Here is a 27,388-nt window from a genome sequence, read left to right on the forward strand (position 1 = left end):
CTGGGGCCTCCCTGCCACTCCCTTGCTGTATGGGAAGGGGCGGTCTCTTTTCATAGAATGAAGGGACAGGGAAGTGTGGGCATCTGGGGCAGAGGGCTCCAGCGCATGCTCTTATGGTGGCAGGAACTGACTGGGAGCAAACCAGGACCTTGTGGGGTAAGGCAGCTCTTTTGGGGACCGGGCTGTGTCCGAGTACGTCCCCTCCCACCAGAGAAGCAGACGCCCTCTCCTGGCCTCACGGTGGGCTCCACCTGCCTGAGGACGGAGGGTCCGAGGATTCGGAGGCAGCATTTTCTGAACTCTTCGCAGAAAAAGACAAGAAGGAAACACACCTCCTACCTCTAAATGACCCGATCATCAGCAGTTCTTTCTGAGTGTCTCCCTTTTCCTTCTAAAAACTTTCGCAAAGTCCAACAAATAGATTTTTTTATAGTAAAAAGATTATTTTTCAAGGAAATGCATTTCCTGGCAAAACTCTAGCACCTGTGCTTATGCAAATGGGCAGAACAGACAGGGAGTCCGGAACCGTGTGCCCAGCCAGGGGGCCAGCCGACAGCTTTGAGCAGCTCCACACAAATGGCTCAGCAGAGCTTTTAACAAACAGCACAGGAAACAAGCCCCAGGGGTCCACGTGACTCTCTTAGGTCCTAGCCTGGATGTCATCGAAGGACCAAATGAGGGGCCAGAATTTCCCCACGCCCATGGGCCTGAGGGAGGGTGCTGATGACGAGAGGGACTGGTCACCTGGAGGGCCCAGAACGTCGGTCCCCAGATGACTGAGCACTAACTCCACTGGATGTCCCAGCAGAGGATGGACTCCAGGGCAGGCGGTGAGCCGTCCCAGCCCATGTCACCAGAGGCCGACAGAGATCCCATTGGCAGCCCACACACCCTGGTGAGGGGACCCAGGACACCAGCCCTGGGGTGTGGGGGCTCAGACACGCTTCTCTGGCCCCCCTGGTTTGACTTCCCTTTGCCGAGCAAAGGTCTTGAAGTGGGAGAGCAAGGAAGGGAAGACAGAGCCTGAAATGCCCCCTTCTCTCCACTTAGGCAGCAGGGGCCACCTCGGCACCCACTGGACGCGGCAGGAGGAGAAAGGAGGCTGGCCCCTGACCCAGGATTGGGGGACATCCCAGCAGCTTGGCTGCATCCCCACCCTCGAGGGAGCTCTGGAAATGCTGGCCTCCCCCTGCAGACACCCAGGTGGTGTGGGCAAGTCGGCAGGCCAAACTCACTGCTTGGTCATCCCTGCCCGTGCACGCAGGAGATGGGGCCATGGGGAGGGAACGTGGACGCAGCACGGCTCCCTAAGGAAGGGCCAGCCTCTGCTTCAGACGCACTGCTGGGATTGTCAGCTTCCTGATCTTGGCTGTGTGGGAGGTCCCAGGGGGAGCCCTGGGGGAGGCGTCAGTCTGTGTGGAGAAGCCAGAGCTGGTGTATTGAACATGCAGAATGTGTACGTATTCTGAATATGCATTAAGAAGATGCAGATTATGACCTGCAGAATGAGGGGGTACAAGCCACCCACATGGGTGGGCAGGTAGCTCCCTCAGCATCCGAGCTCCCACTTTGGGGAAGTGAAACTCATAGGGTCATTCTGATTGAAGGCACAGATTCAACACACTCACACAAAGGAAGTACAGTCACAGGATTTATTACTTATAGATCCCAGAATGGGGGGGGGGGGTGGCAATGAGCCAGGGAAGGGCAGTCCTCCCATCCCAGGTCACGAGGGAGCAGGAGATAGAGAGCAGAGCAGCAAGCACCTGTCACGTATACGGTGGTTGGGGCAGAGGTCATTAACTTCCCATGGCCTTAACTATAAATATTACTTTATTTTTTAAAAGATTGGCACCTAACATCTGTTGCCAATCTTCTTTTTCTCTTCTTCTTCTTCTCCCCAAAGCCCCCTAGTACATAGTTGCATACTCTAGTTGTGGGTCCTGAAGCAGAGAGTGCGAACTTAACCACTCGGCCCCGGGGCGGGCACCAAAAATGGTTATTTTAAAAGGTGCCCCGGGGAAGGCAAAGCAGGAATTTATGGCGGGAATCCTAAGCTCAGGCCCTTCTGCGAGCAGGCCGTCACACTGTGAAATGCAGAGGCAGAGACTCAGAACAGCAGTTTTCTCGTCACAGCTTCCCAGGAATCCAAGAGTGAGCTGCGGACCAGCTTCCCCTTCAGGACGCCTCCTTTGCTTCAGGCATCCAGAGGCTGCCAGAAATGCCAGCACATGCCAGGGTCATGCGGGAGGACCGAGGGGCACCAGCGCCCGCCTCCTGCACAGCAGAGGGGCAGCAGCCGTGAGCGGCCAGGCCAGGGCAGAGAGGATGCTGCAGCTCTGCATCAGCGCCTGGCAAGGGCAGTGGGCAGCCAGGCTTTGTGCACCTCCTGGGGTGCAGACAACAGCAGCCCCCTCTGCCCTTTCCCAGAGCTCTCCAAGATGAGCGCTCCTCACCCCAGTGACTGGGTGCCAGCCCAAGGCCCACACCCTCCCGCCACCTGGTTGCCCACATGCCACTGGCACTGAGGATGTGTCTGCTGGCCACTGGCCCACAGAGGGCCTCAGAAGAGGGACTTCTCAGCACCACCTGTGCCCATCAACAAACCACCCCCAGGGAGGATGGGGGTCAGCACTGAAGTCTGCTCCAGCCATGGCTTCACAGTGTGACCGAATGCTGTGAGCTCCTCGGTGTCCCTCCACCACACCTGCCCCCTTGGATGGGGCAGGAGTCAGCCAAAGTCCCAGAACATTCCTGCCACCACCCTGCAATGGGAGTCCAGGAGGCTTGGGGGCAGAGGGGCTCAGAGGCACAGGAGGTCCCCATGAGGCACGGCACACCTCCTCAGCCTTCCCAGAGGCTGCTGCTGCTCAGAGAACCAGGATAAGCGGCCTCGTGGGCCGGCTACACCACTGGGATTGCTGGGGGAGGAGGGGAAAGCAGAGAGCCAAAGCACCCTCCCCTGCCCCAGGGACCCAACAGGCCCTCAGGCCTCCCTCAAGGGTCCCCCAGGGCAGGTCTTGGAGAGCAAGGGGCTCCCTCTGCTGTGAGCAGGCCATGCCTGTCCCCATTTGCAGGGAGGCCCTGAGGTCTGGGTGCAGCTGTATAGGGCTAGGCCCCCTCCCGGCACCACCTGTCAGCCCAGGAAGACCCCTCCCCAGCCTTGCCTACACTTGGCCTGGTCTGTTCGGTAGTGTAAACCCCGACGTGTCCAAGAACACGTCTAGGAATACACCCAAGGAATTGAGGGGAAACACGTCTAGGAATACACCCAAGGAATTGAGGGGAAACACACAGTGACCATTCGCCCACCGGCCAGGGGTTTAGGGAAGGGGGCCAAGGACACACGTGACCCCCAGAAGGTGGGAGTGGGACATCACCTAGAGCTTAGCAGAGGATGCAAAATCCGCCAGCAACTTGACGTCATTAGGGAATGTCAGCCACGCCCCGCCATCAACCACCAGCAAGGCCCCGGTCACGTAGGATGCCAAAGGGCTGGCCAGGTAGAGAACACTGTGGGCGATCTCCGTCTTGTTCCCCAGCCTCTGCAGGGGGCTGGCCAGGACGTTCTCCCTCATGCTGGCCCGGGAGCCACCTGGGAGAGCAGCCCGAAGCTCAGTCTCTGTGAGCCCCAGGACCCCAGGCCATACACCCTCCCCTGCCCAGTTTTCCCTAAACCTCATCCGGGAGTGTTGGGGGCACTGTTAGCATCACCCTGGCAGAGCAGGCACAGGCCATATACAGAGTAACACCCCCACAGAACCAGCACAGGGGTTTTTGACGTACACCCTGCCAAGGTTCTGGAAGCTTCAGTGGGTGCCCCACTTTGTGTCCAGCTCACGTATCACGGCCAGCAGCCCTGTGGCCTCTACCTCAAGGGAGCAGCTATCCAAGTCCAGGTGACCATTAGTCCATCACGGGTGTGCACTAACTAAGAATGACCCTGACTCGGCTTGGGGACAGATTCTTTGCCAGCCCTGGGGAGCTGAAGACTGGGCACTTATCCTGGGCCTGTCCCAGCCATGCAGGAGGGAAGCCCTGCAAAGGCACTGTGTGGCCTGTGACCGAGGAGCATCTGTGGAGGGCCTGGGCTCCCCGAGAGCCTTACCCAGCCGCCGCAACCCCTCCGTGCCACTGATGGGGCCAGGGGCAAGGCTGTTGACACGGATGTTTTGGGGACCCCACTCCACAGCCAAGTGCCGGGTCATTGCATCTGCATGGAAGGGAGAATGCAGCGCTGCTGTGCCTTCTGGGGTGGCCCAGGTGTGAGCTAGTGCTCAGGGGCAGAGCCTGGCCATGCCACGGCCCATCGCTGGGCTCAGCTTCACTTGGATACTGCCAGCCTCCAGGGACAGGCAGGAGAGGGACCCAATGGGAACCCAGGTGGGCAGATCAGAGGGGGCACCCGTACCCACAGCCGCCTTGGCTGAGCCTGCATGCACTTGGAGCATCTGCCCCCGGGCACCCAGGGTCGCAGTGATGTTCACAATCACCCCTCCATGGTCCTGCAACACACGGGGTAGGGGACAGGGCATGAGCGGGTGGTCAGAAGAAGGGAGGCCTCGGCCGCAAGGACACACACCCGGAAAAACTTCTCGTAGAGCACGCGAGACATGTTGAAGGTGCCCAAGGTGTCGATGTCCATCACAGTCTTGAAGGCATTGAAGGACAACGCGCTGGCGGGGCACAGGAAGTTTCCAGCTGCACCTGCAGGGTGGAAGGAGACCACTGATGGTGCCGGAGTCCCGGGCAGTTAGAGCATCTGGACCTTCAGGGTGGTCCAGCCTGGACAGGGAAGGAGACCCGGGCATTTGGGCAAATTCCTGAATAACAGATGTTATAAGTTGAACTGTGTCCCTCAAAAGATGTGTTGATCTCCTAACCCCTGGTACCCATGAATGTGACCTTCCAGGTATTTGGAAATACCATCTTTGCAGCTGTGGTCAAGTTAAAATCAGATCATCCTGAATTACGGCAGGCCTAAACCCAAGGAGGAGAGGACAGACACACACAGAGAGAAGGCCACGTGAAGGAGGCAGAGACTGGAGTGACGCCCAGGACTGCGGGCCACACCAGGAGCTACTAGAAAGGCCTGGAACAATCTCCCCCGGAGCCTGCACAGGGCGCAGCCCTGCGGACACCTGGGTTTCGGACGTCTGGCCTCCAGACTGTGAGGCAGTGTATTTCTATTGCTTTAAGCCACCCAGCTGGTGGTGCTTCGTCAGCCAAAGGAAACCAACACCCCTGATGTTTTTTGGGTTTTTTTGAGGAAGATGAGCCCTGAGCTAACATCTGCTGCCAGTCCTCCTCTTTTTGCTGAGGAAGCTGCCCCTGAGCTAACATCCATGCCCATCTTCCTCTCCTTTATATGTGGGATGCCTGCCACAGCATGGCTTTTGCCAAGCAATGCCATGTCTGCACCTGGGATCCGAACCAGCGACCTGCGGGCCACCGAAGCGGAATGTGCGCACTTAACCGCAGTGCCACGGGGCTGGCTCCCACCCCTGATATGTTTAAAAGGGAATTTCAGCAAAGAATGAACCTTGATGGAAACTATGACTAGAGTTAACAATATATATCAATATTGGTTCATCAATTCTAACAAATGCACGATGTTAATAATGGGGGACACTGTGGAATTCTACGTACTATCTGCTCAATTATTCTGCAAATCTAAAACTGTACTAAAAAAACAAAATTTATCATTTTTTCTTTTTTAGGCGGAATTTCAGGACACCAGAGTGCCACTGACTGATTCAGCTGAGTTCACGGGGCATCCAGGTGAGCCATGCCTGCAGTGACCCAGAAGGAGCAGAGCTAGGCCAAGACAGTGGCCTGAAGTCTGGGACAACAGTTCTGGGGGCTCCAAACAGAGAGGTTCACTCTTTGGCAACCCATCAGCAGCCCTCTGGCCTCGCCCACAGCAACTCACAGTTAATGAGAATGTTGATTTTCCCAAACTCCTTCAGTGCCTGGTCCACGGCAGCCATGATGGCTGGGGGGGCTCGGACGTCCAGAGATAAAGGCAAGCACCGCTGGCCGGTGGCAGCAACCAACTTCCTGGCAGCCTAGAAGCCGGACAGAGGTGGGCAGCAGCCGAGTGGCTTTGGCCGGCAGGGACAGCCTGTCAGAGTCTGGCGGGGATGTGTCTAGGTTTTACCGGGAGGCCGAGGTTTGCTGCTGGACCTTGCTCTGGGGAGGCGCAGCAGGCAAGTGGCCACTCCCTGGGGTCACGACCCCTGGTGGACATTTCTAAGACATCCCACACTCTCTCCCTCCCGCTTGCCCCATGATCCTCCGTCCACATCACCCTCCAGGCCACTGTTCACAGGTCATAGGTCCATAGCAGCTCCAGCTGACTTGGCTAGAGACCAGCGGTGGCAGTGTGAGACTCTCGTCCCAGGTGAGTGGGACAACGAGGACGAGGACCACCCTCATGACCCTGGGGAGCCCAGAGATCTCCCTTGGGGCCACAGTACCACCCAACATGAGGGCCCCCTCACAGGACCCAATGATTAGATTTACACAAAAAAACACAAAAGTTTCCCTGAGAGGCCATTTCCATTGAAGCTCCATATGTGGGAGAGGAGCAGGCTTTGGTGTCACCATCCTCTGGGCCTAGGACCCTCCAGGCCCAGGCTCCAGGCCCATACAGCCACCCACAGACAGGGTGGGCACAGGAGAGACCCCCTCACCGTTGACACTCTGGGAAGGCTTCTGCTAGCGATGACCGTGTGGCAGCCGTGCCTGCAAAGCCAGAGCGCAGGTGTGAAGGTGGCAAGGTGTGAGGGACACACCCAGGTGGACTCCTGCCTGGTGCTCTAAGCAGAGCTCCCTTCCCCCAGGGATCTCTTGGGCTGCAGCACCAGCCCAGGGCTGAAGGCACAGCTGGCAGAGGACACAGGGGCCTGAGCAGGGCTGAGCAACTGTGGTGGGACCTCAGGTGGGTGCCATGAGCACAGCTGGCCGTACTCTGCTGGAGAAGCAACACGCACAAAGCCACCAGCTAGGAATGCGAGCTCCCTCAGAACGGATGAATTCCCAAAACCTCGTCCAGTGGGACTCACCTCTCTGCTATGAAAAGCGGGGGCCCCGGGGGAAACTGGGGAAGGGTCCCTAGGATATCAACAGGCTCCCTCTCCCCCAAGGCTAGATTAACTCTGGGCCTCTCCCTGGGAGGGGTGGCAAGTTGCTGACGGGGGCCTGAGATCACAGAACTTGTGTCCCAAGAGACACTATGCTCTGCACAGTGCCAGGGTCAACTCAGGCCCCCCAGACCCTGGCATGGTGAGGCCTCAGGGGGCCCTGCAGCAGAGTTCCCTCAACGTGTTGCACTGCCCTCTTTGTATAAACGTGGGTGCTGAGGCCAGAGTCGCACAGCCTCAACTAACCTCCAGGAGAAAACCCTGGAGTCCTGCCTCCCCCAAGACAGCATTTGACCTATTTCAGATGCTCCCCCATGGCCCATTGCCCAGAGGCGCTCCCACCACCCACCAGCATCCTGCCCAGGGATCCCAGGATCCAGCAGAATCCATGCAAGGAGAAGCAAGGGTCGGGAGTGGGCACGGAGCACACAGGGCAGTGCTCACCGCATGAAAATCTCAGCAATCCGGAACCCGATCCCAGAGCCACCACCTGTGATGAAGGCCACTTTGTCCCTGAGAGAAGAAGATGAAGAGAGTCTCTCTGTTAACTGAGGGGTGGTGGGACGCGGGTGGCTCTGGGAGGACTTTCACTCTCTGCACCTTATGAAATCCACATTGTTGACAAGAAGCATGGATGACTTTTGTAACAAGAAAATGAAACGTTGCTTTTTAAATCCTGCATTGCTAGGCTTTCTAGGTCTTCAGGAAAAAATATTTCAACCTAAAATTCTCTATTCGGAAAGTTATCAATTAAGTGAGAAATGTTTTCAAAACGTACAAGTCTTTCCCCACCCACCCCTCTCTCCCAGGATTACCACTAAGAATACCCACCACCACTGGCCAAGACAATCGGACCGCGCTCTCAGCGGTGCAAAGATCAAAATACCGGAGCGCTCGCAACCCCAGGGCCACCTGGACATCTGGACAGTCTGGCCGCCGGGGCATGGGGTCCTCAGACATCCCGGTAAAACCGTAGTCCTAGCGCCACCTCCCCGGAGGCTGCGCCCTGGGCGCCCCGAGCCCCAGCCCCGCTCGTGCCTCACCGGAGCAGGTCGGGGCAGAAGAGGTGGCGGTACTCAGGGAGACAGTCGTCCTCTCCGACGTCGGGCGGCGGCTGGGCCATGGCGCTCGGCGCGCGCCGGGACGGCGAGGACGGCAGGCACCCGCCCGGGAGCGATCAGAGCAACGGCCTCGGCCTCCGGGACAGGCGGGTGTCTGGGGTCGTCTGCGCTCCGCCCCACTTGGCCCGGGTACGCGGAGCCACGCCCGGCGCCGTCGGCGCCTCTACTCGCCGCCGCCCACGCTTCCTCCAACCCCAGGACGCCCTGCCCACCGCCGCGCTCGCTCCGCCCAGGACGCCCCGCCCACTGTCGCCCTCTCCTCCGGGAAGCCCCGCCCACCGCCGCCCACTCTCCTCTAGGACGCCCCGCCCACCGCCGCCCACTCTCCTCCAGGACGCCCCGCCCACCGCCGCGCTCGCTCCGCCCAGGACGCCCCGCCCACCGGCGCCCACTCTCCTCCGGGACGCCCCGCCCACCGCCGCACTCGCTCCTCCCTGGACGTCCCGCCCACAGTGGCCGCGCGGCCTGCTGGGACTGGAAGTCGGTCGGAGTACGGCGGAGAGCGCAGGCGCACTGCGCCTGGCAGGCTCCTGCCGTGGAGGCCTGGTGACCATCCCGCTCTCGGTCCGAGTCCCTTTGCCGAGATCGGGCGTGAGTGCCGTGGTCAGAGCTAGCTGGACTCAGCTGGCACGCGGTTCCTGGGTTAAGGCAGGGCTCGCAGACCGGCCCAAGGCCCCTCGGCTTTCCCCACCGCTCGGGGCTCAGCCGTGCATTTAAAACACGTGGTTGGGGGCGCTCAGCATCTCAGTGCCCTGGACATCTCCCTGCCTTGTTGCATCAACTTGACAGAAGAGGAGCAGAGGGAAGGAGACGAGCCCAGAAAGCCACGGAAGCGAGGAAGCCTTTTCCCTTCAGAGTCAGCCTCGGTGCCAGTTCCTGAAATGACCCGTTTCATGGCCGATATGAAAGGTCAGGGCACTTCATCCCTGCCCCCAGGCGGAGGCACAGGTAGCAACCTGTCAACTTAAAAACAAATTAGCCTGCTAATTCATCTCAAAATGAGTTTATTTGGGAATAACCAAAAGAATTGCAACTTGGGATGTGCATGCTATCGCAAACCAAAAACAACTTCGGAAAACAAGGGAGGGAGCTGACTTTATATAGAAAAGGGGGAGTAGGGAGGGGCTGTCCTAAAGGAAAGTCCATTGGGGGGAAGTAACAGTTCAGGGCAGTAACGCTTCTCATTGGCTGAGCTGGAGCGCTTCTCATTGGCTGGGCGGTCACCCGGTGAGGAGAGAAATCTTCCTTCAGTAGTAAAGTAGTTTTATTTACCATCCATGATGCAAGTGTCCCTCTCTTGCTGCTCGGTGTAATTGAGGATGTGATGGGGGTGTGAGCTCCCCCTACAGGCCCTCCCCACTCCAACTTAATTAAGGTTTCTGTGATTAATTTCCACAAACTGACGCTGTGAATCCAGGATCCAGGCATCCCTCACCAACATGTCAAAAAGTGGAGTGAAGAGCAAGTCAACCTCAGCAGGTATAATGATGTGCAGAGTCCAGTACCTGTGATGAGTGACCACGGACACACCTGGCAACCAGGTGAGGTGTGATATGTGTAGTGTCAACGTGACGTGAAAACAACCACACAGCTCCAGGCAGCCTCAGCTACACAAGGCCATGAAGAGGAGGGGCCAAGATCACCAGGCTTTCTGCCCTGGGGGTGGTCTCACCCCACCCTCAGCCCCATGCACCCCCTACACCTACCCCTTCCTGCCACCCTCCTGTCCTGCCCAAGGCAGGCAGCTCCTCCTTCAGCAGGATCAGAGTTGGGGCTGGGACAGCACCAGCTCAGGGGCTCTGCTTGGATTCCCCGATTTCAGGCTGGAGGTCTCTGAACCTCTGCCTGTCTCATACATTCAGCAAAGTTATTGGTTCCCTACTGGTGTGAGAGAGGGTAAGCTTCATTTCCACTCTCAACTGCTTACAACTCTGCATAAAGGCCTCCTTCCTACCTCAGAGATGGTGGAAGTCATAATGAGCGCTCCACTACCCCCCCCCCCCCACAGCACAGTGACTTTTAATGCCCCTCTTTTGGGGGAGGGGAGGTCACACTACCCTCTTTTGGAGACACCCCAAAGGTTGTCTGGCACTTTGGTAGAGAAAGGATTTGCTCCAGTCTCTTGCTGGCTTAAGATACTAAAAGGCACATTAGGTTGGTGGCTCAACCCCTCTGGGCTGGGCTGGGGCAGAAAGTGGACAGGGAGCTGGTCTGGGATAGATGGGCAGAGCGTGGGTGTGGGCTCAAGTTCTTGTCGACAGAGGTAGTTGGTCCTGGGTGGATGCTGGCGTGGCCGCGGGCAGCCTGAGCTTCAAGCCGGGTAGGTGCTGCTGTGGTGGCCTTCATCTGCCCAGTCCACCAGCTCGCCGCTCTGGAACCACAGCTGGATCTCTCTCTGGGCCCCCTCCACGGAGTCGCTGGCGTGGATGACATTTCTGTGCCAGGTGGTAGGCAGCAGAGGTAAGGCACAGGCTTCAGTGTGCACTTTGGGATCCCAGGGACAGTTTGCTGATCCCTTACTGTCTAGGGGAGCCAGCTGAGTGATTATGCGGCGAGGAAAGGAAGAGAGGGGGACTGGAAAGCTGGGTTCCAGCCTGGCCTCAGCCTCTTACCCACAACGTCATGGCCAGCCCAGACTGTCTCTGGGAGCCCCATTTGCCCACCTGTCATCCCGTGCCAACCCCTGGGTGTATCTGGCAAGAAAGAGTCAGATAACAGGCCATGATGGCAGTGGATGTACACGACACATAGGGAATGCCTCATCACCTCCTGTGTGCGTGAAAGCACTTTGAAAAAACTGCACTAGCAAACGAGAGGTGTGACATCCCACCATCAGCAGTCTCTTCTGCTTTACCTTTGCCCGGCAAGACACCCAGGTCCCATGGACCTGCCTTAGAAGCGGCCTGCCACCCCAAATGCAGGCCCTCCTCAACCCCTAGTGAGCTGGCCCATCAGCTCCAACCAGCCGAGTGTGTCAGGGCCCCTGTACCTGCTGATGTGGATGCTGAAGTCTCCCCGGATGGTGCCAGGGGCAGCCTCAGCCGCGTCAGTGTGCCCTATCATGGCCCTCGAGGTGCAGACCACATTGGGGCCCTCCCAGACCTGCAGCACACAGATAAATGAGGTTGGGAGAAGTGAGGCCACTAAGGGCTCCGTGGCTCTGGGCTCTGTCCGCCTCCACCCTACCACTGCCCCGCCATACCATGGCCACCACGGGCCCGGAGCTCATGTAGCTGATGAGGGCAGGGTAGAAGGGCTTCCTCCGAAGGTCGTGGTAGTGCTCAGCAAGGATGCTCTCTGGCGCCTGGGTGGCATTGGGGGAAGAGGTGAGAGGAGCCCCAAGAGAGGGACCCCCACAGGTCACTGGGGCAGTCACTGTGGTGTCCTGACCTCAGGGCACTTTGCAGATAACACCTAGATGGTCCAGCACGTCAGCCACAGGAGCACAGGACACATGCCTCCCCGCCCCCCGCCCCCTTCTACGGCTGAGGTCCATGAGAACCCCTCCCCCCGGTCCCCAGAGGGACACCCAGAGGCCCAGGCCGAGCCCTGGTACCTGCAGCATCTTCATCCCCACCAGCTTGAAGCCCCTCCGCTCAAAGCGCTGGATCACATCCCCAACAAGCCGCCGCTGCACCCCGTCTGGCTTCACCGCGACCAGGGTCCGCTCCCGGGTCCAGGAGGGCCCTCCTGTAGAAGACAGGGGGTCAGGGCTGCCGCCACTTCACCCTTTCCCGTCTCCCCGACCGGAGTTCCCCTGCCAGGGCCTAGGTGTCAGCTGGGCTTCAGAGTGTCTGGCTCTACCACAGCAGCTCTGGAGGGGAGGAGCTGCGGAGCATGGCACCGCCTGTCGGGGACAACGGGGGCAGTGGGTCCCCCAGGGCCTCCAGCCTGCCGCAGGGGCCATGGCTCCTCCCAGGCCATGGCTGAAGTTGCCCATGATGGAGCCAGTGTCCACTAGGAAGGCATCTTAGAGGGCTGGAGGCCCCAGGGAGGCAGAGCCCGGCTCAGTGGCCACCCGGAGGCCCAGAGATGCTGCACTGGAAAGAAAGCGAGACTCCAGAAGTTCCCAGGGATGGCACAGACACGTCCGAACCCCCAACCTGCCACATCGCGAGGGTCTGAGGGAACCCAGGAGAAGCGAAGGGAAGGCAGGAAGGAAAATTAACCACAACGTGTGCTGGGCCTGGAGAGCAGGCAGTAAGTGCCCACCACATCCCTTCACTGCTGGAGGACGCCCCACTGTCGTGTTTGCTCCCCCAAAACCCAGTGCCTGCCCCCCGCCCCCCATCTAGCCTGGCCTGGCTTGTGCCGTGGAAGATAGCAGTTCGCTCTTTCCAGCGTTTGGGACACTACGACATCAGGCCCTCAGGACGCACGCCGTGGGCAGGCAGCTGGGGCAGGGGACCCGCTACAGACACGAGCCCCAGGGCTCCAGGCAGGGACACCCAGGCAGAGTTAGGGCCTGGACAAAACGCCCCGAGGAGCGGCTCCGTCGGGAGTGCTCATCTGCCGAGAACGACCCCCCTCAAGAGCCCCTGGTCCGCTCGGACCCCCATCCCCACCCAGCGTGGCCACCACGCCTCTGGCTTCCTCCTGCTCCGGTGCCCTCGGGCCCCGCGGCCCCGAGACAACCTGGGGGCGGGCGAGGGGTGCGGGGGGGGGGCGGGCAGCGAGCGGCGGGGAGGGGCGTGCAGGGCCCCGGCCGCGGCGGCGGGACCTGAGCAAGGCCTCCCGGCGACTCAGGCGGGCGGCGGGGGTCCGGGTCCCCAGCCCCACGGCCCGCCGGCCCGCGCGCGCGCCAACAAAGGCCGGCGGCGCCCCGCCCGCTCCCTCCCCGCGCGGCGCGGCGCCCGACTCACCCGAGCTGGGGCGCGCGCGCAGGCTGGGCCCGGGGGCCCGCGGGCCGCACAGCAGCCCCCGCAGCGCTCCGCGTCCGAAGAGGCCGCCCATGACGCCCGCCGGGCCGGCCGCCGGCTGCGCGCGGGGTCGACCGAGCCCAAGGGGGAGGGACGGAGGGGGAGGGGCGGGGCGGGGCGGTGCCCGGCTTCAGGCCCCGCCTCCGGCCCGCCCCCCGGCCCGGCCCCCAGACCAAGCCACCCTCAGTGCCTCCCCGACCCTGCTCCCCTTGCAGGGCTCGTGGAGGTGTTTATTGTCAGTTTCTGTTAAAATCGGAAGAAAAAAAACATATAATAGTAATGAACCCAGCCTCGATTATGTTCGTCTTCATACCCACTAGGTCGTTAAACATCATTTTAGATATTTTTTATGGAGGGGCCCACGCGAGTGCCCCTGCGGCGCGGTCCTGGACAGCGCGTCTCGCAGCTGCCTTTTCCCCGGACGTGGGGCTCGCTAGGGAATTACACTCTCACCCTGGGTCGGAGGAAAGGCTGGAGGGTGCACCTGGATCGACAGGCAAGGTCAGACCAGGGCTCCTTAACCTCCGCTCAGTCCGAGCGTTTGGGTGGGGAAAAAATCTCCCCTTTATTACCGAGGGGCTTCTGACGTACCTACTGTTTGAAACACGAGGTCTCCTGCTCGATCTTATGTAGTGAGCTCTTGAAAAGGCATGCATGCTTTTTGATGCTGCTGTGAATGGAATTGTTTTCTTAATTTCTTTTTCAAAAAAATTTATTCTTATTATACTCTTTTTTTAATTTTTATTTTTTTAATTATTTATTTTTTTCCTTGAGGAAGATTGGCCCTGAGCTAACAGCTGTGCCAGTCTTCCTCTATTTTGTATGTGGGACACCACCACAGCGTGGCTTAATGAGCGATGCATAGGTCCATGCAGGGGGATCCCAGCCTGGGCGCAGGACACTGAAACAGAGCCTCTGAACTTAACCACTACACCACAGGACCAGCCCCCTGATCTCTTAATTTCATTTTCAATTATTCATTGCAAGTGTATAAAAAACAGTTGATTTTTATATATTGATCTTGTATCCTGCAAGTTTGCTGAACTCATTTATTAGTTCTAATAGATTTTTAGTGGATTCCTTAGAATTTTCTACGTGCAAGATTATGTCATGTGGGAATAGAGATCATTTTACTTCTTTCCCAATCTGGATGCCTTTTACTTCATTTTCTTAGTTGCTCTGGCTGGACTCTCCAGTACAGGGCTGACTACAAGTAGCCTTCTTTCTTCACTGTCTTAAAGTGGGAAGTTAGGTTGTTGCTTTGAGATATTCTTTCTCTGTGTGGAAATCAATAAAAGAAACCTTAAGAAATATAGAGAAGGGTCTGCAGGGGGAGCTTTCACCACCATCACCCATCATCAACTGCACCAAACAGGAACAGACAGGACACTTGCGTCTCCCACAGGAAGTACACCTACTTTACTCCTGAAGGAAGATTTCTCTGCCTGGCTGGCAACAGCTCAGCCAATGAGAAACGCTGCAGCCCAGCCAATCAGAAATGCTACAGCTCAGCCAATCAGAAATGCTACAGCTCAGCCGATCAGAAATGCTGAAGCCCAGCCAATGAGAAAGACCACAGCTCAGCCAATCAGAAATGCTGCAGCTCAGCCAGTGAGAAGCCGGCCCTGAACTGTCACTCTTCCCCAGTGGACTTTCCTTTAGAACAGCCGGGGCCAACTCTCTCTTCGCTCTAGAAAGGCAGCTCCCTCCTTTGTTTTCTGGATTTGCCTATGGTTTGCCATAGCATGCCCATCCCAAATTGCAATTCTTTTGGCTATTCCCAAATAAACTCATTTTGAGGTAAAAAAAATAGGCAAATTGGCTTTTAAGTTGACAGTTGTTAGTATAGACTTTTGCAGCTATAAATTTCCCTCTAAACACTGCTTTAACTGTTATTCCCTAAGTTTTGATGTGTATGTCTTCAATTTCATTCATCTCAAAGTATTTTCTGATTTCCTATACTTATAGTCCTCTGAAAACTACATCATTGCTGAAAGAAATGAAACAAGATCTAAATAAATGGGGAAACATCCCATATTCATGGATTGGAAGACTCAACATTGTTGAGATGGCAATACACTCAAACTGATCTATAGATTCAACTCAGTCCATAGCAGAATCCTAGCTGAATTCTTTGTAGAAATTGATAAGCTGATCCTAAAGTTCAATGGGTTTGCAAGAGTCCCCAAATAGCCAGAAACTCCTGAAAAAGAACAAAGCAGGAAGACTCACACTTCCCTATTTCGCAACTGACTACAAAGCAACAATAATCAAGACAGTGTGGCACTGCACGAGGCTAGACGTATAGAGCAATGGCATAGGATGGAGAGTTCAGTAATACATCCATACATTTATAGTCAACTAATTTTGACGAGGGTGCCAAGACCATTTAATGAGGGAAAGAACAGTCTTTGCAACAAGTGGTGCTGGTACAACAGGACATCCACATGCAAAAGAATGAAGTTGAACCCTTACCTCACATCATATTAAAAAGTTAACTCAGGGGCTGGCCCCATGGCCAAGTGGTTAAATTCGCACGCTCCGCTTCAGTGGCCCAGAGTTTCGCTGGTTCGAATCCTGGGTGCAGACATGGCACTGCTCATCAAGCCAATGCTGAGGTGGCATCCCACGTGCCACAACTGGAAGGACTCACAACTAAAAAATATATACAACTATGTACTGGGGGGCTTTGGGGAGAAAAATGGAAAAAAAAAGTTAACTCACAGTGGATCAATGACCAAAATGTAAGTACTAAAACTATAAAACTCTTAGAAGAAAGTGTAGGAGTAAATTTTCATGACTTTGGATTTGGCAAAGGATTCTTAGATGTGACATCAAAAGCATGAGCAACAAAAGAAAATAGATAAATTGGACTTCATAAAAATTAAAAACATTTGGGCCAGCCCTGGTGGCCTAGTGGTTAAGTTCAGCATGCTCCACCTCGGTGGCCCAGTTCCTGGACATGGATCTACACTGCTCTGTTAGTGGCCATGCTGTGCTGGTGGCCCACATACTGAAAAACGGAGGAAGATTGGCACAGATGTTATTTCAGGGCAAATCCTCCTCAGGAAAAAAAAATCAAAAACTTTTGTGCTTCAGAGGACACCATCAAGAAAGTACAAAGACTGGGCCGGCCCGGTGGCACAGCAGTTAAGTTCGCATGTTCCGCTGCAGCGACTCAGGGTTCGCCGGTTCAGATCCCGGGTGCGGACCTACACACTGCTGGTCAAGCCATGCTGTGGCAGGCATCCCACATATAAAATAGAGGAAGATGGGCACAGATGTTAGCTCAGGGCCAGTTTTCCTCAGCAAAAAGAGGAGGATTGGCAGCAGATGTTAGCTCAAGGCTAATCTTCCTAAAAAAAAAAAAAGAACAAAAACAACGCACAGAATGGGAGAAAACATTTGCAAATCATATCTGATAAGGGACTTGTATCTAAAATTTATAAAGAACTCTTAAAACAATAATAAAAAGATAGATGTTAGCTCAGGGACAATCTTCCTCACTAATAATAATAATAAAAAGACAAACAACCCAATAAAAAATGGGCAAAGGATCTAATAGACTTTTCTCCAAGGAAGGTATACAAATGGCCAGCAAGCACATGAAAAGATGCTCAACATCATTAGTCATCAGGGAAATACAAACTGAAAGCACGAGATACCACTTTATACCCGCCAGGATGGCTAGAACCAAGAGATCAGATACTAAAAAGTGTTGATGAAGATGTGGAGAAATTGGAATACTCCTACACTGCTGGTGGGAATGTAAAACATTGCAGCCACTTTGGAAAATAGTCTGGCAATTTCTCAAGTGATTAAATATAGAATTATATGATTCAACAATTTTACTCCTAGGTATATACACAAGAGTAATGAAAGCATATGTCCACAAATAACTTGTGCACAAACGTTTAGAATAGCAGTATTCACAACTGCCAAAAGATGGAAACAACCCAAAAGTCCATCAGCAAATGAATGGATAAAGAGAATGTGGTGCAGTCATACGACAGAATATTATTTGGCCATAAAAATGCATGAAGTGCCGGCTCAGGCTACAGCGTGGACGAACCTCGAAAACATTGTGCTCAGTGAAAGAAGTCAGTCACAAACGTCCACGTATTGTGTGATCCCATTTATATGAAAGTCCAGAATAGGGAAATAGAAAGAGACACAAAGAGGTTTAGTGGGTGCTTAAGGCTGGGGTGGGGAGTGGTGGGGAGGAAAGGCATAATTGCTTAAGGGTATGGAGTTTCTTTTTGAGGAGATGAAAACGTTCTGTGGTCATGGTTACATATATATGTGAATACATCAAAAATCATCGAATCGTAGACTCTAGCATTTTCCCACTGTCCTCATCTGGGGTATGTTTCCAGGGAACCCAGCCTTCCGCAGGGAGATGGATACCAGACGGGGAAGCACTTTATGAACACATTTGAATACAGCGGAGCATAAACATGAGACTGTTTTTATTTCTCCGTCATGAGTTTCTCTGTTGCTGGCTCTCCTCTCACATTCATTACTGAATATGGAAGCACTTTATAAATACATCTGCACGGTTTTATTTCTCCATGACCACGCTTCTCTATTCTAGACTCTTCTCTCCCATCTCTTAAGGAGCACATCTCATAGCTCTTAAATCATTTTCAGTTATTACAAGTCCAGCTTAGTGTGGCTTAAAACCTCCACCTCATATCCATTTTAAGAGTCATTTTTGGGGGCCGGCCCCGTGGCCGAGTGGTTAAGTTCGCATGCTCCACTTCAGCGGCCCAGGGTCTCACCAGTTTGAATCCTGGGCACGGACATGGCACTGCTCATCAGGCCATACTGAGGTGGCATCCCACATGCCACAGCTAGAAGGACCCACAACTAAAAATATACAACTACATACTCGGGGGCTTTGGGGAGAAAAAGGAAAAATAAAATCTTAAAAAAAATAAGACTCATTTCTTCCTCCCCCTGTGCCAGCCAGGTTTGCCCCAGGTGCCACTGGTCTGCAATGTCCCCTCTCTCCGAGCTCTATCTTTATCTGGTGTGATGGAGGGAGTGGCTTGTTGTGCTCAGCCTGGCTGGATTCTGCCCCCAGTGTGGTCTCTGCGCAGCAGATGTGCAGGATTTTCTCGTCTCCTAGCTGTTCACATTGCAGCTTGTTCCTTGCAGGGCAGCCCTAGTTCCTTCTGAGATTTAGGACTATTTAGGTGTCATGTCTCAGGCCCTGCACTCGGGGGCCCTTCAAATAAAGCCAGGCTCAGGGGCCACGGAGAGGTCAGTGGGTCTGCAGCCTTGTGAGGAGAAGGCAGTGGTCAACTGGCCTCACCTTGACCCACAGATGCACTGCAATCTCAATCAATGTCCCAACAGGATTGTTTTGTGGTCTTGACAAAGAGACTCAAAATATAATATGGAAATACAAAGGGCCAAACTAGCCAGACCCTCTGAAGAAGATAAAGAGGTGAGGGTCCATTCTGCCAGGTCTCAATCCTTCTTGTGTAGCTGTAATAATTCCACATATCAGCCTTGGTGTTGACAAATAGATGAATGGAACAGGATACAGAGCCCAGAGAAGGTACATACACGTATGAGGACCTAATATACGATTGCGGAACCACTGCAGAACAGTGGGGAAACACAAGTTTTTCCATAAATAGTGCTGGGTCAAGAGAGTATCTATATAGGAAAAAAAAGACCTAATCTTGCATACATAGACATAAATTTCAGGCAGATTGAAGACCTACATATGAAAGACAAATCTACAAAGCTTTTAGAAGATAGGAAAATATATTCACAACCTTCGTTGAGGAAGAATTTCTTTAGACACAAAAGGTACTAATCATAAAGGAAAAGACTGACAAATTCAACTATGTTAAAATTAAGAACTTCATAAAAAACATCATGAAGATATTAAAATGGCCAAAATTCAAAACACTGATAACACCAAACGCTGGCAAGGATGTGGAGCAACAGGGACACTCAATGAACGCTGGTGGGAAGGCAAAATGGCGCCGCCACTTTGAGAGCTGATTCGGCAGTTTCTTAGAAAACTAAACACACACTTAGTGTATGATCCAGCAGTCATGCTCTTGGCACTTACTCAAATGAGCTGAAAACTTACGTCCACACAAAAATCTTCATACAGATGTTTATAGCAGCTTTATTCATAATTGCCAAAACTTTGGAACCAACCAAGATGTCCTTCAGCGGGTGAATGGATAAATTAACTGTAATCCGTCCATACAATGGGATACTATTCAGTGCTGCAAAGAAACGAGCTATCGAGCCATGAAATGACATACAGGAACCTTAAATGCATATTGCTAAGTGAGAGAAGCCAACCTGAAAAGGCTACATACTGTGTGATTCCAACTATAGGACATTCTGGAAAAGGTAACATGATGGAGACAGAGATCAGTGGTTCTTAGGGGTTAGGGGAGGGTGGGGATGAATAGGTGGAGTGCAGAGGGGTTTAAGGGCAGAGAAACTATTCTGTATGACACTGTAATGATGGATACACATCATTATACATTTGTCAAAATCCAGAATGTGCCACACCAAGAGAGAACCCTCACGTAAACTACAGACTGTGGCTAATAACAGCATCAGCGTAGGTTCGTCGATTGTAACACATGTACCACACTATCTAGGGCGGGATGTTGACAGTGGAGGAGGCTATGGTGTTTGGGGGTGGAAGAATATGGGAACTCTCTGTACTTTCCACTCAATTTTCCTGTGAACCTAAAACTTCCCTAAAAAATAAAATCTATTGAAAAACACACATAGACCATGAAGAAAGGAAAAATACAAGTTGCTGAATGAGAAAGGATGTTTCCGCCACCAAAAACTATACAGGTGAAGGGTCCTATTAGTAGAAACCAGTGAGTAAAAGACCAACGACTTACCAGGACAGCCCATGAATTCTTGAAGATCCACTTCTCCAAAAAAGGAAATCCCAGTGGCCAAGAAACACTTGCAAAGGTACTCAGCCTCAGAAGGAATCAGAGAAATGCAAATAAAATCTCAGTAAAACCCTCAGTCTGAAAATTCCAAATATTAGCAAGGAGGTGGACCGTCAAAACTCCTACGCTGCTAGTGACAATTTCGGTTGACAAAACCTGCGTTGGTAAGACGTTTGGAATTATGAAGAAAGTGAAAAGACAAGCTACAGAATGGGAGAAAACATCTGCAAATCCTATGACTGGTAAGAGTCTAGTATGAAGAATTTAAAAGAGAACTCTTACAGCTCAACAACCAAAAAACAACCTAGTTCACACTCTTACGAAACCCTCACCCCGTGAGCATGGGCTGTGCCCCGCGACTGCTCCTGACAATAGAATGCAGCAGGAGAGATGGGCGTCACGTCAAGATTTGGTTGCCAAGACTCTAGCTGCCTCTGCCTCTTTCTTTCTCTCTCCCCCTTTCTGCCTTGGAGCCCTCACTCCAGGAGAAGCCAGCTGCCATGTTGTGAGCAGCCCTATGGAGAGGTCTATGTGACAAGGAACTGATGTCTCTGGCCAACAGCCAGTGAGGACTCGAGGCCTGCCGACAGCCCCATACACCGGTTTAGAAGCAGATCCTACCAGAGCTGAGCCTGGAGTGTCACCAGAGCCCATGATAGACCCTGAGTCAGAATCCCCCAGAGAAGCCCCACTCAGATTCCTGCCCCAGAAAAACTGTGAGATAATAAATGTGAGTTGTTTTACGCCACCAAATTTTGGGGTATTTTGTTATGCACCAGTAGATAACCAATACAAAGACCAACAGTGGAGACGTCAGTGGGTCTCACCAGCCTGCCAGTACTGGGACCCAGTTGCTCTGATGGTCCGTGGGGCTACACTGCCCCTCAGAGGCCATAGCCAGGACTGCGTCTGGGCTCCCTCCGCCCAGCTCTCTTTCCAGTGGCTCCCTCCTTCTGAGGCTTGGCTACTCTGGTCTCAGTCCTGGGGTGTCGGCACTCTGAGGGCACCAGGGCCTGACGGAGGAAGAGGTGGAATGGGAAGTTATGGATGAGCACAGCTTTGGGTTTCCGGAGCATTCCTGTCGATCTACTACACCAAGTCCCGTGCAGTGGGCTTGGAGGCACCCAGCCCTGCAGGGTGGGAGGAGCTCGTGGACCAGGAGAAGCAGATTCTATCCCAGCCCTGCTGCTGTCGGCCTCATTTCCTCAGCAGTATGATGGGGGCATTGCCCGACATCGGGGTCTCCCAGATGTTTTTAAACTTGTGTCTCTTCTGGATAAACATGGAAGTTTCTGTCGTGTGTAAGAGGAGGTGAGTCTCATGCAGAGGCAGGCCTGGGGCTACAATACGGTGTGTCCCCCATCGCCTCCAAGCCAGGAGCCAGGAAAAGAGGAAAAGAACACTTTTTTGGTTGGAAAATGACCAAATGCACTGGAAAAGAACAACCATTCTGCGGTAGTTGGATGTAGCGCCCTACAGACATAGTTCAAGGTGGCCGATAGTATTGTTCAAATATTCCATGTCTTTACTCATTCTTTTCTCTAGTTTGTTCCATCAACTGCCGTGAGAGGGTTATCAAAATCTCCCATTCTGATTGTGTGGAAATGCCTATCTCTTTAATTCTGCCAATTTTTTATGTATTTTGAAGCTCTTTTAAAAGGTACATACATATTTATTTCCTCCTAGTGAACTGACCCTTTTATTTTTTATTTTTTCCTTTTTTCTCCCAAAGTCCCCTGGCACATAGTTGTATATTTTTAGTTGTGGGTCCTTCTAGTTGTGGCATGTGGGATGTCGCCTCAGCTTGGCCTGGTGAGCAGTGCCACATCCGTGCCCAAGATTCGAACCGGCAAAACCCTGGGCCGCCGAAGCAGAGTGGGCGAACCTAACCACTTGGCCACGGGGCCGGCCCTGACTCTTTTATTTTTATGAAATGTTATGAAATATTTTTCTTTATTTTTGGTAATGTTCTTCATCTTGAAGTCTACCTTATCTGATAGAAATATAGGTACTCCAGCCTCTCATGCTTATTACTGCATAGTATATTTGTATATTTTTGTCCATCCATTTACTTTCAACCCATCTGTGTCCTTGTAGCTGAAATGAATCATTTCTAGATAGTTGAGTCTTGCTTTTCTTTAAATCCAGTCTGACAATCTCTTCCTTTTCATTAGCATATTTAATCCATTAATATTTAATGTAATTATTGATATAGTTGTATTTAGGTCTTCTCTTTTACTATTTGTTTTCTGCTTGCCCCCTATGAATCATATTCTTTTCCTCCTTTTCTGATTGTTTTGGATTAAATGAATATTTTAGAGTTCCATTTTAATTTGTCTGCTGGTATTTTAGGTATACCTTGGCATTATTTTCATATCAGTTGCTCTAGGGATTGTAACTACATCCCTACCTTTTCACAGACTATTTAGAATTAATATTGTACCACTTCATATAAAATGCAGGAATCTTGCAAAAATGCAGGTCCATTTTCTCCTTTCCCCTGTCCTGTATGCTATAATTGTCCTCCTATGCTGTCATTATTTTATCCCAGATTTCCTATATATAAATGTACCTAAATATTATAATTTCTTATACTGTTTTTTTATTATGCTTTTTTTTTTGAGGAAGATTGGCCCAGAGCTAACATGTGTTGCCAATCTTCCTCTTTTTTTTTCTCCCCAAAGCCCCAGTACATAGTTGTATATCCTAGTTGTAAGTCCTTCTAGTTCTTCTATGTGGGATGCCACCACAGCATGGCTTGAGCAGTGTGTAGTCGCCCCCCCAGGATCCCAACGGGGGAGCCCGGGGTGCTGAAGCAGAGCATGTGAACTTAACCACTCAGCCACGGGGCCAGCCCCTAATTTCCTATACTCTTTATTTCTTCCTGAAGATCTGAATTTTCATCTGGTATAAATATCCTTTCTTGGAGCACTCCTGTTAGCATTTATTTTCTTTTTTTAAAAAAGCACTTTATTGGGGCCAGCCAATTTCACTGGTTTGGATCCTGGGTGTGGACCTAGCACTGCTCATCAAGCCACACTGTGGCAGCATCCCACATAGCACAACCAGAAGGACCTGCAACTAGAATATACAACTAGGTACCGGGGTCTTTGGGCAGAAGAAAAAAAAAGCCCACTGTGTTGAGGCATCATTGATATAAAAAAGCTTACCTATTTAATCTACCACTTGATAAGTTTGGAGATAAGTATGTACTTGTGAAACCGTCACTCCATCATTTCTGATGAGAAGTCGTAAGTTGTTCAAATTGTTGTTCCCTTGAATGACATTTTTCTCTGGCTGCTTTCAATATTTTTTCTTCAAGTTTTGTTGTCAGTAGTTGACTATAATGTGCCTGAGTGTGGTTTTCTTTGTATTGATTTTTCTTAGGGTTCACTGAACTGCTTGAATCTGTAAATTAATGTCTTTCACCAAATTTGAGAATTTCTGACCTATATTTCTTCATATATTTTTCCTGCCTCATTCTCTCTTTCCTTTCCTCTTGGGACTCCAGTTCTAGACAGATTTGACCTCTCTCCATCCTTGGTCAGTCACTGCAGGGAGGAGCCAGGAAGGGTGGCTACTTTTCCTAGGGGGAGGGGGCCTGGGTAGCCTCACTCCCACCTGCCAGCCCAGGTAAGCTGGGGAGGGGTACCAAGGGGAGCCCTCAAACTGGAGCACAACTCTCAGGGCATCCTGCCCTGGCAACCGTCTTCTGCCCTTGTCACTCTCTGTCCCTACCTTGGAAGGGGACCAGGAATTTGGTCTGGTCACCACGCTCCAATGCAGCTGGACCTCGTCCCAGCCTCACTGTAGGCCAAGAGCCCCGAGGGCCCACCTGTGCCCTTCACCTTCTAGTTCATGAGTGCCCAACACCCAGGCCAGGAAGTATTCATTTGCCCAGATAAAATGAGGATAAATAAGAACCACATGCTGGACTTTAAAAAATAAATAAACCTAACCTTTATTCAAGCATAATTCTAAGAGCATGTACTTCCTACTTTTTTGGTTGGAAAATGACACTCCCTTTATGAAATGATACAGATAGATGGTAGGGACTTAAGAAAAACTTTGTTTTGGGTAAAATATTCATAAACCCTGTTCTTCCCAAAACCTTTGAGGAAACTAATCTTGTGAAACCCAGATGCCCAGGCACCTTGGTCTAGTTTATGCTGAAAAGCTGGGGCACCAGGGCAAAGAGGAAGAGTGACTGTCCGCCCCCCTGGCCCTGGCAGGACCACGTAGGGTGCGGCCCACTCCCACTCCTTCTTTCAGGAAAGCTGCAGTGGGCGGGGTGACAGGATGCCCCTCTCTATATGGCAGGAAGCCATGAGAGGGCAGGCCGGGGCGGGGGGAGCTCATTCCCACCCAGGGGCCTCACAGGGCCTTGCACTTGGAGGAGGAGCCCAGGGTGGGTTACAAGAACAGGCAGGAGGAGAAAGCAGCCAGGGTGTCTGAGGGCCCTGAACAGCCCCGCCGCTGTGTGCAGGACTGAGCACCGCCTTCTGCTGGAAGGGAAGCTGCGTGACACAAGGCTGGCGGCTGGCTGTTGCGCTGGCTGTTGTTGGCTGGATCCAGGGCGGTGGCACCACTTGCCTGCGACACCAGGAAGGGAGGGAGGGAGGCCGGGCAAGCCACGCAGCAGGTGTGGGGGAGGGCAGCGGACAGCACTTTTCTTCTGTCTCCACTCGGGGAGCTGTCCAGAGGCCTTGGAGGTGTCCCCAAACCCCAAGTGCTGTAGCTCTGCCCCCCATTATTTGGATACAATTGAATTCTAGTTTCTTGCTTTTGTTAACCTTTGAGATTTTCATCCAAAGCAAACATGATAAGGCTCCTTGTGGCCAGACACAGACTGTCTGTGGGAATCCATCTCCCCTGTCCCTCTCACGGTCTCCCCTCGGGGTGGGTGGACAGCGGTGCAGTCAGCCCATGCTCTCGAGAGACGGAGCTGGTGAGAGGGCCTGAGGGTGGTCCAGCCCAGAAACGGATGCATCCACGTTATCTAACAACTGGGTTTTTCTACTTGATGGGTATTCCTCCAGAAGGCCCACAGACCTGTGCAGAAGTTGTGTAAAAATTCGTAGCATGTCTGTATCCTCATTTGTTCACCCACTCCCCTCAAGTTTCAGCAACTACAAAAAGCTTGTGCAGTCCACACCCGTGTGTATCTGTCCTTGGGGACTGTGTTTTCCATTACATTTCAATGTTGCCAGAGCAACCTTCGAAAGGTGAGGCAGTTCACATTCCTGCCAGCAAAGCGCGAGGTGCCTGTTCCCCGCGTCCTGAGAGGGCCACCCGCGCTGCCTTCGACGAGTGGTCTTTTTAAATTTGTATTAAGACAATTTGACCACTAGTGAGCCCGAGCAGCGTCTCACACATGACAGGCCATTTGCATCTTTTCTCATCTTCTGTAAATTGCCTGTACATACCCTGTGTCTATTTTTCTTTGGGGCTTTTTTTCAGTGTGTAAATTTCCTTTCTATCTTAGGTATATGAATCCTTTATCATATGCATAGCACGTATTGTCTCCCATTTGTCTTTTGACTTTATCGATGGCTTTTGTCCTGCTTTTGACTCTCACACTTTTTACACTTACGTAACACTTTAAAAATGTAGTCAGATAAGTAACTTTTGCTTCGTGGTTCTCCAGTTTCCTGTCCCTTAAATTCCTTCCCATCCCTGTATTCTAAGGGATATGCCCTAAGTTTCCTTTTAATATATTTTTTTGAGGAAGATTAGCCCTGAGGTGACATCTGCCGCCAATCCTTCTCTATTTGCTGAGGAAGACTGGCCCTGAGCTAATATCCGTGGCCATCTTCCTCTACTTTATATGTGGGACACCTGCCACTGCATGGCTTGACAAGCGGTGCATAGGTCTGTGCCTGAGTTCTGAACCGGCGAATCCCGGGCTGCAGAAGTGGAACGTGAGCACTTAACCGCTGCACCATCAGATCAGCCCCTCCTTTTAATACTTTTACATTTTATTCCTGACATTTGGCCATCTGATCAGGTTGGAATTCAGTTTTCTGCACCGTGTGAGGTGGAATACAGAACTGTGTGTGCAAGAGCCTCTAGACGGGGGCCCTCCGTCTCTGGGCCTCAGTGTCTGCTCTTCAAAACAAGGCATGCAAGGTGGCTCAGGAGTTCTTTCCATTGCTAAGCCTCTGTTACTGAGCAGAGGTCGCTGGACCCCATTCCAGGGCTCCCTGTCCATCAACAGGTTCACCAGCCCCAGATGGAGCCCTGTGTGTGTGGGGTGGGGGTTGCCTGCTGCCCCCCCTCCTACCTGGTGGGAACTTGGGGCACAGGAACCTCACACTCAGGAGAGGCCCTGGGAGTGAGGAGGGCTGGTGGGGGACCTCTGAGCCCAGCCTGGGGCAGGGGGTGGGTCTTGGGTGGAACAGTCCCCCGTGCTGACCACAACTGCTGTCCCGGCACAATCTGGGTCAGCGCCGTGCACTGAAACTGCAGCTCAGCAAAATCCAGCTTAACCCCTGTCCCTTTAAATTGAGACCCGCGGGAGCCCCCTGCTGCCTAGATTCCAGAGGACAAAGGGTCTCTGTTCTGGCTGCCCGGGCTGGGCCTCCTTCCTCCCCAGGCCCCCGCCCCCGCTTCCCTAGCCCTCAGTGGCCTTGGGCTGCTGGGCCAGCTTCTCCTCCCTCCCCAACCCCACCCTGGTCGTACAAAGTTCAAAAGGTGCAAACAGGTGTAGCCCCCGCCCCTGATCCTCAGTCACCTGATTCCCTCCCCCAGGGTCAGGGCAGCCTGCTGCCGCTGGACCTTGCCAGTCATTCCATGCCTTTGATACTTGCAAACAAAATGATTTTTTAAAATTTCCTACAAAAATGGTAGCTTTCCAAACACAGTGTTCTGCCCTTCCCTTTTTCCGCTAAAGCCACATCTGGTGGACCGTTCCCAGTCAGTACACCGAGCCCCTGGTTTCCCTCTTACAGCTGCACCGTGGCCCCGTGTGTGCATCTCAGTGTGGGTATCCGGGACCCGAATGCCCATCCTCTGACGACCACCATCTGGGTGTGGGCTGCACTGAAACGCAGTCTCACACGTCTGTGCCCGTCGATGCAGGGAAAAACACAGCGCCGGAGAGACGGGGTTGCAGCTGTGTGCTTGCCGAGTCCAGAGGCTTCCAGCAGGTTCGGCCTGCTCACTGCTCACTAAATCGAAACATGTCTGTTGGCCCACATCTCACCCTTTCAGTGCAATCAAACTTTTTGATCCTTGCAGATGTGTCAGGT

General features: G+C 52.8%; 2 protein-coding genes and 1 long non-coding RNA gene across 8 annotated transcripts; all 3 read right to left on the reverse strand.

Annotated features, from left to right (window-relative positions):
• Positions 1 to 1,638: 1,638 nt before the first annotated feature.
• Positions 1,639 to 8,577, reverse strand: DECR2 (2,4-dienoyl-CoA reductase 2). 5 transcript variants are annotated; one of them, XM_008539670.2, is made up of 9 exons: positions 8,189 to 8,577; positions 7,590 to 7,658; positions 6,696 to 6,747; positions 5,933 to 6,068; positions 4,583 to 4,707; positions 4,412 to 4,505; positions 4,109 to 4,213; positions 3,381 to 3,595; positions 1,639 to 2,212 (listed from the first exon to the last, which is right to left on the reverse strand). In XM_008539670.2, the coding sequence occupies exons 1-8, from the start codon at positions 8,266 to 8,268 to the stop codon at positions 3,381 to 3,383; spliced, it is 876 nt and encodes a 291-aa protein (XP_008537892.1). In that variant the 5' UTR covers positions 8,269 to 8,577; the 3' UTR covers positions 1,639 to 2,212. The 5 variants fall into 5 exon arrangements, with proteins under 5 accessions (XP_008537892.1, XP_008537891.1, XP_008537894.1 ...); XM_008539669.2 differs by having other exon boundaries at positions 1,639 to 2,277; positions 8,189 to 8,553; XM_008539672.2 differs by lacking the exon at positions 4,109 to 4,213 and having other exon boundaries at positions 8,189 to 8,553.
• A 676-nt stretch (positions 8,578 to 9,253) lies between these two features.
• On the reverse strand, positions 9,254 to 13,298 carry NME4 (NME/NM23 nucleoside diphosphate kinase 4). 2 transcript variants are annotated; one of them, XM_070567232.1, is made up of 5 exons: positions 13,129 to 13,298; positions 11,823 to 11,956; positions 11,469 to 11,570; positions 11,256 to 11,368; positions 9,254 to 10,701 (listed from the first exon to the last, which is right to left on the reverse strand). In XM_070567232.1, the coding sequence occupies exons 1-5, from the start codon at positions 13,217 to 13,219 to the stop codon at positions 10,578 to 10,580; spliced, it is 564 nt and encodes a 187-aa protein (XP_070423333.1). In that variant the 5' UTR covers positions 13,220 to 13,298; the 3' UTR covers positions 9,254 to 10,577. The 2 variants fall into 2 exon arrangements, with proteins under 2 accessions (XP_070423333.1, XP_070423334.1); XM_070567233.1 differs by lacking the exon at positions 13,129 to 13,298 and adding an exon at positions 12,832 to 12,880.
• Positions 13,299 to 13,519: 221 nt separating this feature from the next.
• Positions 13,520 to 26,722, reverse strand: LOC139074813 (uncharacterized). Its single transcript, XR_011524651.1, has 3 exons — positions 20,082 to 26,722; positions 15,661 to 15,872; positions 13,520 to 14,462 (listed from the first exon to the last, which is right to left on the reverse strand). It is a non-coding gene; the product is annotated as an uncharacterized lncRNA (long non-coding RNA).
• Positions 26,723 to 27,388: the final 666 nt, after the last annotated feature.

This window comes from Equus przewalskii, chromosome 12, assembly GCF_037783145.1.
Source record: "Equus przewalskii isolate Varuska chromosome 12, EquPr2, whole genome shotgun sequence".
Lineage (NCBI taxonomy): Eukaryota > Metazoa > Chordata > Mammalia > Perissodactyla > Equidae > Equus > Equus przewalskii.